General features: G+C 34.2%; 1 gene segment (V, D, J or C); it reads left to right on the top strand.

Annotated features, from left to right (window-relative positions):
• The first annotated feature begins 5,228 nt into the window (after positions 1 to 5,228).
• LOC131528374 (T cell receptor alpha variable 18-like) lies at positions 5,229 to 6,247 on the top strand. The segment is given in 3 exon segments: positions 5,229 to 5,363; positions 5,472 to 5,776; positions 6,152 to 6,247. Coding segments are annotated over 3 exon segments (441 nt in total).
• The last annotated feature ends 7,537 nt before the right edge of the window (positions 6,248 to 13,784 follow it).

Raw genomic sequence — 13,784 nt, 5'->3', positions numbered from 1 at the left:
ACACTGTACAAGAACCTGACACATGTAAAAGCATAACTATACTTTCTTCAAATCAGACTAATCAGACTGGATCATATAACAATTGTGAGAATCACATTCTCAAATTGCTAACTCAGACACTGATTGTATTCCATCAGACTTAAGTTCTCAAAGACTCATGTTTAAAATTAGATATGGTAACAAGTGAAAATGAATATATAATAATAGTAAAATTAAATATAATAACTGCACAGAGTCATTAGTTCCTTCTTTTCTATTTACTTGCTTTAAATAACATTCACATGTTTTTCTCAAATGCAATTGCGACAACATCAGAAACATCCACTGAACTCACTATTACTGGTGTAACTCCGTCAGATTCAGCTCTCTATTATTGTGCTCTAGAAGTTGGAGCCCAGTGATACAAAGTCTACGTGAAGCCATATAAAATCTCAAATTCATTTTTCTCTTTGAAACAGAGCCACATCAAAACCACATTCTGATACACAGAACTTAAATAATGTGGGAACACCTGCATTTGAGTGTGATAAGACTCATTAATATCAACATTGGTATTATGAAAAGTCTGTTCTTGACTTATAGGTGGGGAAAAATTAAGGATCATTATAAGTCTTATTCTAAATATGCAAATATTTCAGACATTATCATTATCTATATGAAATTAATTTCAGTGTAAATCAGTAAATGTGGCCACAAGGTGGCAGGATCTCAAATTCTTATTAAAAGCTACAAATTTCAAGAACTGAAAGAAGGCTGCAGAAAACTGATCAAACAAATCATCAACGTAGATAAACTTTGAAAAGTTTCTGGACAGTAAATGCAATTATAAAGAATAAGGCTTTATGCAAAGAAGTGTGTACTCTGTATGTCCACCACTGCTACAAAATGTAAACCTAATGTGCCTATGTGTGTTCGAAATACATAAATTCACCACTGGGTGGCAAAACCAAAAAGAGCTATCAACAGTGTGCTATGTGAGGATTTAGACCTTGAAGACTTGAAATATCAAAAGAACAGCAGAGAGGAAACGAAGAGCTACAGTAAAGACAGAGAGACACATTCATTAGAGCATACATCAAAATATTAATCTCTTCGTTTCAACAATGGAAAAACTAATGATTATTATGCTTTTCTTCTCAGCACAGGACTTTGGTAAGAAAGATCATTTATACATTAGTATCTGTTTTAGTTATGTAAATTATAAATAGTTAAATCTATTTTCCAGTGTGCTGGGGGCAAGACAGAGTTGATCAGCCTTTAAGAGAGATGACTGCATATAAAGGAGATCCAGTTACTCTACAGTGCAATTATTCTACCACTGCTACAAATGTATATATCTACTGGTACAAACTGCTACCAAACAAATCACCAACATTCATGCTGAGTGTGCTTAGTTTTGGTGAAGGAACTACTGAGGATGAATTTAAGGACAGATTTTCTGCAACACTAAACTCAAAATCAAGGACAGTTCCACTGATGATCCAGGATGTGCGTGTGTCTGACTCTGCTGTGTACTACTGTGCTCTGCAGCCCACAGTGACTGAAACACACTCAACACTCACACAAAAACATGCAATCATCCAAAGCATCCATCATAATCACAGAAAGATACAACATCTTACAACAGCTTTTAAAGTCAATATATTTGGAACTTCCAAACTCATAAAACAATAAAATCACATGAGCTTAAAACAATCATAACAATATAAAACATTTGAAGATCAGATATTTGGTGAGCATTTAACTAACGCATAAGTTGTATGCAGTGGGGACATCATTATGAAATTCAAAATCTAATTTAAATCTGAAAATACACCATGTATTTACACTTTGAAACACTTTTTAAATCTAAACCACACAATCTATCTCACCACAAGGAGGCATCATTCCTCAAATTCTTATATAAAGCTGAACCTCATGAAAAATCTGAAACATAAAGAGAAACAGAGACTATACTGTAAGAAGAAAACACTTCTGGAAAGTTCTGTTAAAGTATTCTCCCATCTCACCTATAGTGACAATGGAAAAGTGGGTGATTATTACTCTTTTCTTCACAGCTCATGAGTTAGGTAAGAAAACTATTTAATCATTTACACTTCACTATCTGTGTGAGATACTCAGCACATGATTAATGGCTAAATCTATTTTCCAGTGTGCTGGGGACAAGACAAAGTTGAACAACTTTCAAGACAAATGACTGCAAATGAAGCAGCTCAAGTTACTCTACTGTGCAATTACTCTACCAGTTATACTAATGTGTATCTCTTCTGGTACAAACAACTACCAAACAAATCACCAACATTCATGCTGAGTGAATTTACAATTGGTGAAGGAACTATTGAGGATGAATTCAAAGACAGATTTTCTGCGACACTGAACTCCACATCAAGAAGAGTTCCACTGATGATCAAGAATCTGCGTGTGTCTGACTCTGCTGTGTACTACTGTTCTCTGCAGCCCACAGAGACTGAAACACACTCAACACTCACACAAAAACACTGAGATCTACCTCAATCCACTTCTGTCATCATAATATAATCACAAACACCACATAAAAGCCATAACCATGATCTTAAAGGGACAGACTTATTTTACACAAAATAAAATACTTTGAAAAATGCTGGTAACCAAAGATTGACCTCCAACCAAGGAATGGCTTCCACTGCATGGACAAAAAACACTGAGAGATTTCTCAAAATAAACTTTCATTTTCTACAGAAGATAGAAACAATGATGTGAGGGCAAGTAGATGATGACAAATTATGCATTTATTTTTATTAATAAAGTAATTAACAGAAATAGGCAATATAACAAGTATTTAATGTTGCATTAAAGAAACTGCATAAGGTTTGTATAGAGTTATGTATGACAAAACTAATATACTGTACTAACTTTATACCTTATTTTCTTTTATCTGTATTACTATGCACTTTCGCATACAACTAAAAAAAATATATTAAAATGTCACATTCTTTCAAAGTTAAAGCTAATTACTCTACAATACTACGAGCCTTAAGTTTCAAAATGAATGTGCACAGTCAGGCTCCTCCTCCGGGTGTTTGTAAATGTGTTCAGTGTAACTTTAGCAAAGAGAGACTGAAGCAACAAGGGATTAGAACTGCTCTTCTGGATGTGCTCATTCAATTTTATTTAATTTACCACAGCATACTTATTCTGATGATGACACACTGGAATAAATATTTAGTGTTGTTTATCTCATATTTCGTGGGTAAGTAGATTCTTAAACATAATTAATTCCATTTAAATTAGAGAACGAATTAATGATTGAATGAATTAAATTGGCAAAGGTTTTTCTAAATTCCAGGGTGTAAATCTGAGGATGCTGTCCACCAGAATGTGAGAGTTCAAACAGCAGATGAAGGTGCAGCTGTAATAATCAACTGTTCATATACAACCACTGATCCAACCTCAACTCTCTTCTGGTACCAGCAACAAGTAAATGGATTCCCAAAGCACATGCTGAACAGAGTTTCTACTTATGGAAATAATGAGGAAGACTTCAAGAAAAGATTTAATGCAAGTCTGAACACAATAACAAAAACAGTTCCACTGACAATCCAGGATGTGCGTGTGTCTGACTCTGCTGTGTACTACTGTGCTCTGAAGCCCACAGTGACTGAAACACACTCAACACTCATACAAAAACTATGTGTGAGCATTCACAAGTTTGGAAATATTACAATACTTATTGTCACATATTTTAATTGTGTTATTATTAATATAAATAAACTTAAAATGTATTTCTAGTTCTCTTGACAAACCATAAATCTGTGTATACAGATGCAAGGTGTCTTTATCATGACATTTGTTATAAAGAATTTGTATTACAAAGCTGGCAAACAAGACAGAGACAAATACATTTTGGATTTATAAGCATTATTAATTTAAACTGATTCAAATTAAATTTAATTTAAAAAGTTTGTTACTAATATCCTTTTAATCTCAAATCACTGTAATCTCCAAAACAACACACCTCCTCTGGAAGCATGTCTACAAGGTAGTACTTCGGTGTTTGCAGAAATCTGATAACATTAAGTGCACTGTTGTTACTGCTTTGCTATCTGACTGTATTGATTCTAACTGTATTTCATTTTAAGTTACTTTGGATAAAAATGTTGGTTGGAAATATGTAAACTCACCACAGGGAGGCAGCATCCCTCAAGGTGTCTTTAAGGAGACATGAGCCCACGGACCTGAAGACTTGAAATATCAAGAGAAGAGCAGCACAGAGGAAACCAAGAGCTACAATCACACCAGACAGAGAGACATACTCATAAGAATACACATTAAAATATTAATCTCTTTCTTTCAACAATGGAAAAATGGGTGATTTTTATGTTTTTCTTCACAGCACAGGACTTTGGTAAGACAGTGCATAATTTGCACTTTATTATTTGTTTATATGCGAGTTACTTAATATACTGTATATAAATGATTAATAGTTAAATCTATTTTCCAGTGTGCTGGGGGCAAGACAGAGTTGAGCAGCCTCCAGGAGAAATAACTGGAAATGAAACCGATCAAATACCTTTAACGTGCAATTACACTACCAAAGCTACAAAGGTGTATCTCTTCTGGTACAAACAACTATCAAACAAATCACCAGATTTCATTCTGAATAAATATCCATTTAGTGAAGGAACAACTGAGCCTGATTTTAAGAAGAGATTTTCAGCGACACTGAATACAACGTCAATAACAGTTCCTCTGACAATCAAGGATGTGTGTGTGTCTGACTCTGCTGTGTACTACTGTGCTCTGCAGCCCACTGTCATACAAAAACATACAAAATAAAGAAAAACTCCAACTTTGCCAACACAACACTATAAACCAAGTAAAAACATTATAAAAGATATAATAATTCATAAGCTATCAAGTCAGAATCATCAGTAATAAACAATAAAGTGTTCTTTGTGGGGAACCAAAGAATCAAGCCATTTAAAATTCAAGATGAATCTCGAGTCATGAAGTTCTGAAGTTCTACTGAAGCAGATCTATAGTATTTCCATTGTGTTTCATTATTTTTGTCACTTCAACTTTTTTTAAACAGAGTGCAGTACAGTGACCCAGAATATGTAAACAGACCAACAGAGCCTGATCACATACTTTCTGATATCTTTTTTTCAAGGCTCTTGTGCTTGTGTTCAAAACTGTTACCTCCAACCAATCACCTGCATATGAAACCATCTATGTTTTCAAAAAAAAGAAGAAGAAGAAGAAGACACACCTCCTCTGTGAGGACTGAACTCATACATTAGAATTGGAGCACAGAGAACATTAATACACTGATCTGACAGTAAACATGGTAAAATGCCTGTTTCTGATTTTAATTCTGACTCCAGGTACAGTATGACACCCTTTATTCACTGTAGTCATGTACAGTAGAAAAACAGTGAAAGAAATTATTTTGTGCAGTTTGACTCAGTAATTATCTTATTTCTTTGTTTTAGGTGTGATGACTGCAGACCAGATCAGGCCAAATCAAGAAACTAGTGTCAAGAATGAAGATGAGACTGTTACCCTCAGCTGCTCATATGATACAAGCAGCAGATATGTTAGACTTTACTGGTACAGACAGTATCCTAATAAAGAACCTCAGTATTTAATGTGGAAAGAGGCTCGGGATTGGAGTAGCACTGGGACCCCAGCTGATCCTCGCTTTCAGGCGACTACATCAGAAACATCCACTGAACTCACTATTACTGGTGTAACTCTGTCAGATTCAGCTCTCTATTATTGTGCTCTATGGAGCCCAGTGATACAAAGTCTATGTGAAGCTGTACAAAAACTCAAATTTATTTTTCACTTTGATCTCAAGCCACATCAAACCCACAATCTAAAATTCACATGATATTATTAAACTTGTGCAAACACCTGTGTGTGGTTAGTGATGCAACTTGCTTCAAATTATAAAGAGAAAAGAAAGATCAAAATAACATTTTGTGGACTGCTATTAAACATGCAAAAGTAATTGTAATAGTTGTGGACATACAGTGGAGATCAAAATTAGAGAACAACCTATAATTTCCTAAAACTTCAAGGTCACTGCTTAGTCCTGTTTGAAATGATCCTAACAGGAGCAGAAGGGCAGTTTTTTAAGCACATTTCATAAATTAATTGTATTCTGAAGTCCTCATCTAAACTGACTGAAAATCTCTGGAAAATCCTTGGCGACAGAGTTATGGCTAAGAAACCCATTCAGTTACCAAACTATGGAAGAGAGTGAAAGAAGAGTGGAACAAGATCCTGAATTACAGTACATCACAATCATGTAGATTTGAGTAAATATCACATTATCATTTAATGTTTCCTCTGCAAGGTATCTTGCATGAAGTCTTTTAAAGGAAAGTTTTCCACTCAAAGTCAAATTCGTCATATACTGCAAACATGTCAAATAAATGTCTTTTTTTTTCTTCTAATTTATTCTGATTAATTGATTCTGACATCAGTTACACTGTTTGTGAATCATGTCAGAACATGGTACAATTAAATATAAATAGTCCAGATCAGCAAAATCTATTCAAACTCACCACAAGGAGGCATCATTCCTCAAATTCTTATATAAGGCTGAACCTCATGAAGAATCTGAAACATAAAGAGAAACAGAGACTACTGTATACAGTATAAACACTTCTGGAAAGTATTGATAACATATTCTCCCTTTTCACCGTTAAGTGACAATGGAAAAGTGGGTGATTATTACTCTTTTCTTCACAGCTCACGAGTTTGGTAAGAAAACTATTTAATCATTTACACTTCACTATCTGTTTGAGATACACAGTGTAAGCACATGATTAATGGCTAAATCTATTTTCCAGTGTGCTGGGGACAAGACAAAGTTGAACAACCTTCAAGACAAATGACTGCAAATGAAGCAGCTCAAGTTACTCTACTGTGCAATTACTCTACCGGCAGTTATACTAATGCATATCTCTTCTGGTACAAACAACAACCAAACAGATCACCAACATTCATTCTGAGTGAATTTGCAGTTGGTGAAGGAAATACTGAGGATGAATTTAAAGACAGATTTTCTGCAAGACTAAACTCCACATCAAAAACAGTTCCACTGATGATTAAGGATGTGTGTGTGTCTGACTCTGCTGTGTACTACTGTGCTCTGCAGCCCACAGTGACTGAAACACTCTCAGCACTCATACAAAAACACTGAGATCTACCACAATCCACTCCTGTCATCATAATATAATCACAAACACCACATACAATTCATAACCATGATCTTAAAGGGACAGTTCGCCAAAAACAAAAACAAAATTCTGCCATTAAGTTCACCAAAAAAAACAAAATTCTGCCATTATTTACTCACCCTCATTTTATCCTATCTGTATGACTTTACTTTTTCTACCAAACACAAAATAAAATTGTTCGAAAAATGTTGGTAACCAAAGACTGACTTCCAATCAAGGGATTACTTTCACTGTATGGACAAAAAAACACTGAGAAATTTCTCAAAATATACTTTCATTTTCTACAGAAGATAGAAAGTCACACAGGTCATACAATGAGGGTGATTAGATGACAAAATATACATTTATGTTTATTAATAAAGTAATTCATAGTAAAGTATTAACTATGTTGCAATAAATTACATATGGTTTGTCTAGAGTTATGTATGACAAAACTAATATGCTAACTTTATACCTTATTTTATTTTATTTATATTATTAATATGCACTTTTACATAATTGTTAAAAAATGAGAGAATACTAAAATGTCATATTCTTTCAAAGTTAAAGCAAATTACTCTACAATACTATGAGAATTGCGTGCCAAAATAAATAACAAAACCCTTCGATCAAGCTATCTGTATACTGTGGTATAGTCAGGCTCCTCCTCCGGGTGTTTGCAATTGTGTTCAAGAGACTGAAGCAAGTGGTTTGAAGTTAGAACTGCTCTTCTATATGTGTTCATTCAATTCTATCTAATTTAGCACAGCATATTTACAATAGTATGATGATGACGCACTGGAAAAAATATTTAGTGCTGTTTATCTCATATTTCTTGGGTAAGTAGATTCCTTCCGTTTTAATTTAAGAATGAATTAGTGATTGAATGAATTCAACTGGTAAATGTTTTTTTCTAAATTCCAGGGTGTAAATCTGAGGATGCTGTCCGCCAGAATGTGAGAGTTCAAACAGCAGATGAAGGTGCAGCTGTAATAATCAATTGTTCATATACAACCACTGATCCATTGCCAACTCTCTTCTGGTACCAGCAACAAGTAAATGGATTCCCAAAGCACATGCTGTCTACTTATGCAAATAATGAGGAAGAGTTCAAGAAAAGATTTAATGCAAGTCTAATTAAATTAACAAAATCAGCTCCTCTAACAATCCAGGACGTGCGTGTGTCTGACTCTGCTGTGTACTACTGCGCTCTGAGGCCCACAGTGACTGAAACACACTCAACACTCATACAAAAACTACGTCAGCATTCAAAAGTTTGGAAATATTACCAAGTTTAGCTTCTAATTTTGTCTTTTTTTTATGGTCACATATTTTAATTGGTGTTATTTTTTCTAAATATAATTAATATGATTAAGCTTAATAATTAAACTGCAAATGTCATTCTATTTCTCTTGACAAACCAAAATCAAATGCAGAGTGTCTTTATCATGACATTTGTTATAAAGAATTTATATTACAAAGCTGAAAATTTAATTTAAATTCAATTAAATTCAAAAAGTGTCATTACTAATGTCCTGATCTTTGGATCTCAAAGCACTGCAGTCTCCAAAACAACACACAGCCTCAGGTCTATAAGACTACTCTGGTATTTGCAGATATCCAAAACATTATATGGATTGTGTTACTGCTTTGGTGTCTGATTGCATTAATTTTGATTGTATTTCACATTTGTGAGTTACTTTTGATTAAAATGTTGGTTAGAAATACATAAAATCACCACAGGGAGGCAGCATCCCTCAAGGTGTCTTTAAAGAGACGTGCTTACAGACCTGAAGACTTGAAATATCAAGAGAAGAGCAGCACAGAGGAAACCAAGAGCTAATCACACCAGACAGAGAGGCATACTCAGAAGAATACACATTAAAATATTAATCTCTTTCTTTCAACAATGGAAAAATGGGTGATAATTACACTTTTCTTCACAGTACAGGACTTTGGTAAGAAAATTCATCATTTACACTTTATTATTTCTTTATATGTGAGTTACTTCATACAGGATATGTAAAATATCAATAGTTAAATATATTTTCCAGTGTGCTGGGGGCAAGACAGAGTTGAACAGCCTCCAGGAGAAATGACTGCAAAGGAAGCAGATCAAATACTTTTAATGTGTAACTACACTACAAAACTACAAATGCAGATGTGTATCTCTTCTGGTACAAACAGCTATCAAACAAATCACCAACATTCATTCTGAATAAAATTCCATTTAGTGAAGGAACAACTGAGCCTGATTTTAAGAAGAGATTTTCTGCAAAACTGGATACAACATCAAGAACAGTTCCTCTGACAATCAAGAATCTGCGTGTGTCTGACTCTGCTGTGTACTACTGTGCTCTGAGGCCCACAGTGACTGAAACACACTCAACACTCATACAAAAACATACAAAATAGAAAAAAAACTCCAACTTTGGCAATGCAACACTATAAGCCAAGTATAATATTATAAAAAGTTATCATAATTTATAAGTTATCAAGTCAGAATCATATCAGTAATAAACAATAAAGTGCTCTTTGTGGGGAACCAAAGAGAAGTTCAGAAGTTCAAGATGAATCTAGAGTCATGAAGTTGTGAAGTTCTACTCAAGTAGAGCAGATCTATAGTATTCCCATTGTGTTTTTTTTGCAGTACTATGACCCAGAATGTGTAACCAGTCAAAAAGAGTCTGATCACATACTTTCTGATATATTTTTTCTCTTGTGCTTGTGTTTACAACTGTCACCTCCAACCAATCACCTGCATCTGAAACCATCAAAGTTTACAACAACAACAACAAAAAAAAGTCTGAAGACACACCTAGCACAGAGAACATTAATACACTGATCTGACCTGGTAAACATGGTAAAATACATTTTTCTGATTTTAATTCTGACTCCAGGTACAGTAGGACTCCCTTAGATGTACAGCATACAAATAGTGTAAGAAATAATTTTGACTCAGTAATTGTCTTATTTGTTTGTTTTAGGTGTGATGACTGCAGACCTGATTAAACCTCAGTTCAGCTCAGATTCAGCTCTCTATTATTGTGCTCTAAGAATAGCAGCCCAGTGATACAAAGTCTATGTGAAGCCGAACAAAAACCAAATCATAATAGTTGTGGAAATATAGATAAAAAACAAACTTTTTATTTATTTATTTATTTTTTATAAATAATATAATGTATTCAGAATCCAGCGAGGGAGCATTTTAATAAAAAAAAATAAATAAATTTTAAAAAAATTTCCTTCCAGGCAGGCATATCTTACCGAAAGCTGTGGGGACGAGGACCATCAGGAGGGTCAGCCAGCACAGCACAGGGCAGATCCTATAGATAAATACGTGTATGCATAATTATAAAATTATGTAAATAGACGGAGTTAAATAGATTAGGAATATGCCAAGATATATATTGATGTAGTGTAGTTATAGTAACCTAACACTTCTTATTCTTTTATAATATAGGGCATCAATTCACTATTAGATATTAGGTTTTTAGCTATAGCGGTTTGTCTTTCATTGGTTATGTGTTCTTTTAATAATTGAGACCATTGTGTGACGGAAATTCCCTCGGAGCAGCTTAGGACCAGCACATGACCAACTAAGGACCAGATTAAACCAGTTTATGATGAGCTAAGGACCAGTTTAAACCATGCAGCTCAAACCAGCATCCAAGCTCCAAAACCTACCTAACCAGCATATGCTGTTTTTTTCAACAGGGGGAATTCTCCAGTTCTCCCAATGGCCAGTCCGCCCCAGACAGCCATTGCACTTTATGGATTATATATAATTAAATAATCCCAAATGATTCCAAAGATTACGAATAAACTCTGAAAAACTGAGGTGTTTAATACAGTAAAATCACCACCAGGGGGAAGCATCTCTTAATTTCTTGTGTGAGACTGTTCAGTTGCTGAAAACATCAAGAGAAGCTACTAGTGAGATCTGCTATAAGGAGAGACTCACATCAGTTGTCTGACTCTCACTCTCTACAACTCTGAGCAACGACAAAATGGCTGATTATTACTCTTTTCTTCACAACACATGGTTTTAGTAAGAAGAGTTTTTTTATCTTGTACACTTGAGTTACTTAATGTCTGTTGAATTAATATTTGATTGTTTATTTGTGTCCCATCTTTTCCAGTGTGCTGGGGACAGGACAGCATCGAGCAGCCTTTAAGAGAAAAGACTTCTGCTGAGGGAAGTCAAGTGACTTTATCATGTAATTATACTCTCATGAGTTCTGCTAATGCTTATCTTTACTGGTACAAACAACTACCAAACAGATCACCAGCATTCATTCTGAGTGACTTTTCCATTGGGAAGGGGACTACAGAGCCTGAATTTCAGGAGCGATTTCATGCAAAACTGGACTCCACATTAAGAACAGTTCAAATGATAATCCGGGACGTGCGTGTGTCTGACTCTGCTGTGTACTACTGTGCTCCGAAGCCCACAGTGACTGAAACACTCACACAAAAACACAACTCTCTGGCACTGATGAGAAATGCATAACTATAATGAATCAATAATAATTAAAAGCAGTACAGTTGAAAATGACAACATTAAACATGTAATCTTTTAATACAAGTCCTTTTTTAAAAAGCTTCCTCCAATAATGACAATTGGTCTGTCTTAGAATTAGTTTAGTTCATTAAACTGAAAAAAGAGTGCATGACTCAATGTATGAGAAGAGACTGATAAAACAAAAATCAGAACATTGAAAAGTCATTAAACTACACCCAGAATCCTTCAGGAGGAGGAGACAGTCAGATATTGTGCAGTCAGACTCCTCCTGCAGATCTTTGCATATGTGACAGTGTTACAACAACTTTATCTGAAACAAGAGTCTACTGTAGATTTCAATAAGTTCATTTCATCTTTATTATTTTAACAATTATTATGAGGGCAAACTGGCAAAGAATTATAGTCTTCTTTATCACATACTATTTCTGGGGTAAGTCAGATTCTGTAAGGGATGTATTATTTCTATAATATTCTTTTAATATAAATATGAGATCCTCATCATGTTTTGCATTACATTACAGGATGTGATTCTCTGGACAGTGTTGAACAAAATACAACAGTTCAAACTGCTGTTGAAGGAGCAGCTGTAACAATTAGCTGTCAATATGAAACCACTGATATATCACCAGATCTCTTCTGGTATCAGCAAAAAGTAAATGGATTCCCCAAATACATGCTGAACAGATTCGGTACAAATGACAAGCAGTTCAAGGATAGATTTAGCAGCAATCTTGACACTTCAAAATTATTTCCACTGACAATCCAGGATGTGCGTGTGTCTGACTCTGCTGTGTACTACTGTGCTCTGAGGCCCACAGTGACTGAAACACACTCAGCATTCATACAGAAACCCTGTGTGCGCACGTTTTGTTGTTGAACCTCTGATGTGACGTGACTACTGCTTCCACTGTTATAAAGCCTCTGCAGCCAAAATCTCATTTAGTAACACTTAATAATAAATTGCCACAAATGCTAAAACAATTGCTTTGCGAAATGCTACTTACATAATATATTCTTATACCTTTATAAAATCCTCTAAAAACAATTTTATTTTATTTCATTCTATATTTGTGTGTGTGTGTGTGTGTGTGTGTGTGTGTTACCATTACTTTGGAAGCTGCCTCAATGGTAAAAATATTTTAGCGTGAAGGTGGTGATATACCTACACAACACCACCTTAGATTTACTATTCTAAAGAAAACATCTGCTGTTGAACATCACCATCAACATGACAAGCAGGAAACAAAGCTTCTCCTACAGTTTAACTTCTCCTCAATATAACTTTCTTTTATAAACAAAGATGACTCATTATGTTTCCTTTATGCATTTTTGCCTTTCATTTCTAAGCATAATAAAACTGTCATCAAATTTCAACGGGTTTTAACTGTAATATTAATATCACATTGTATATTGTATAATTATGTTGTCATGCAGGATGCTTTAGCAGAGATAATGTTAATCAATCAAATGAGACAAAAACTGCTAACGCAGGACGGGTCACTCTGTAGAAGTATTTGAAGAGAGATTTGATGCCCAATCGGACTCAAATTCAATTTTTAAGTGAACTATCCCTAAAAGTTTACATTTAGTTTAAAACTCTAAATTAAAAAAAAAAAAAAAAAAGTAAATTGAGGAAGACTAAATAACTGATCATTAATTAGCTGCAAGAGCAAAATATCAGTTGTTATTTCTTCTTCTCTCAAGAATAACATCAAATAATGAAACAATGTTATATGTTAATTATATGATTAGAATTTCGGTAAGGTAAACAGTATAATTTAATTAGTTTTGCAAAACAAATGGAATATATAATGTTTCTATGTTTAATATCGGACTGTATTACATTCAGCCCCAAGTGCTGATTCTACCTGGAAATTAATTATTCAGTTAAATAGCTTTAATAGTTATTTAATAGTTATATAGTGAAATCACGTGAACTATTTGTCAATATGCTATGAGTTACGAAATAAATAAATTCATAAATACATACATAAATGTTTGCACAGTGCAAGTAAATGTAAAAAATAGCATTTGAATCTTTTACAATACAC

The sequence above is a fragment of the Onychostoma macrolepis genome, chromosome 02, assembly GCF_012432095.1.
Source record: "Onychostoma macrolepis isolate SWU-2019 chromosome 02, ASM1243209v1, whole genome shotgun sequence".
NCBI lineage: Eukaryota > Metazoa > Chordata > Actinopteri > Cypriniformes > Cyprinidae > Onychostoma > Onychostoma macrolepis.
Note: the sequence above shows the minus strand (reverse complement) of the source record. Positions and strands in the feature narration are given on the sequence as shown.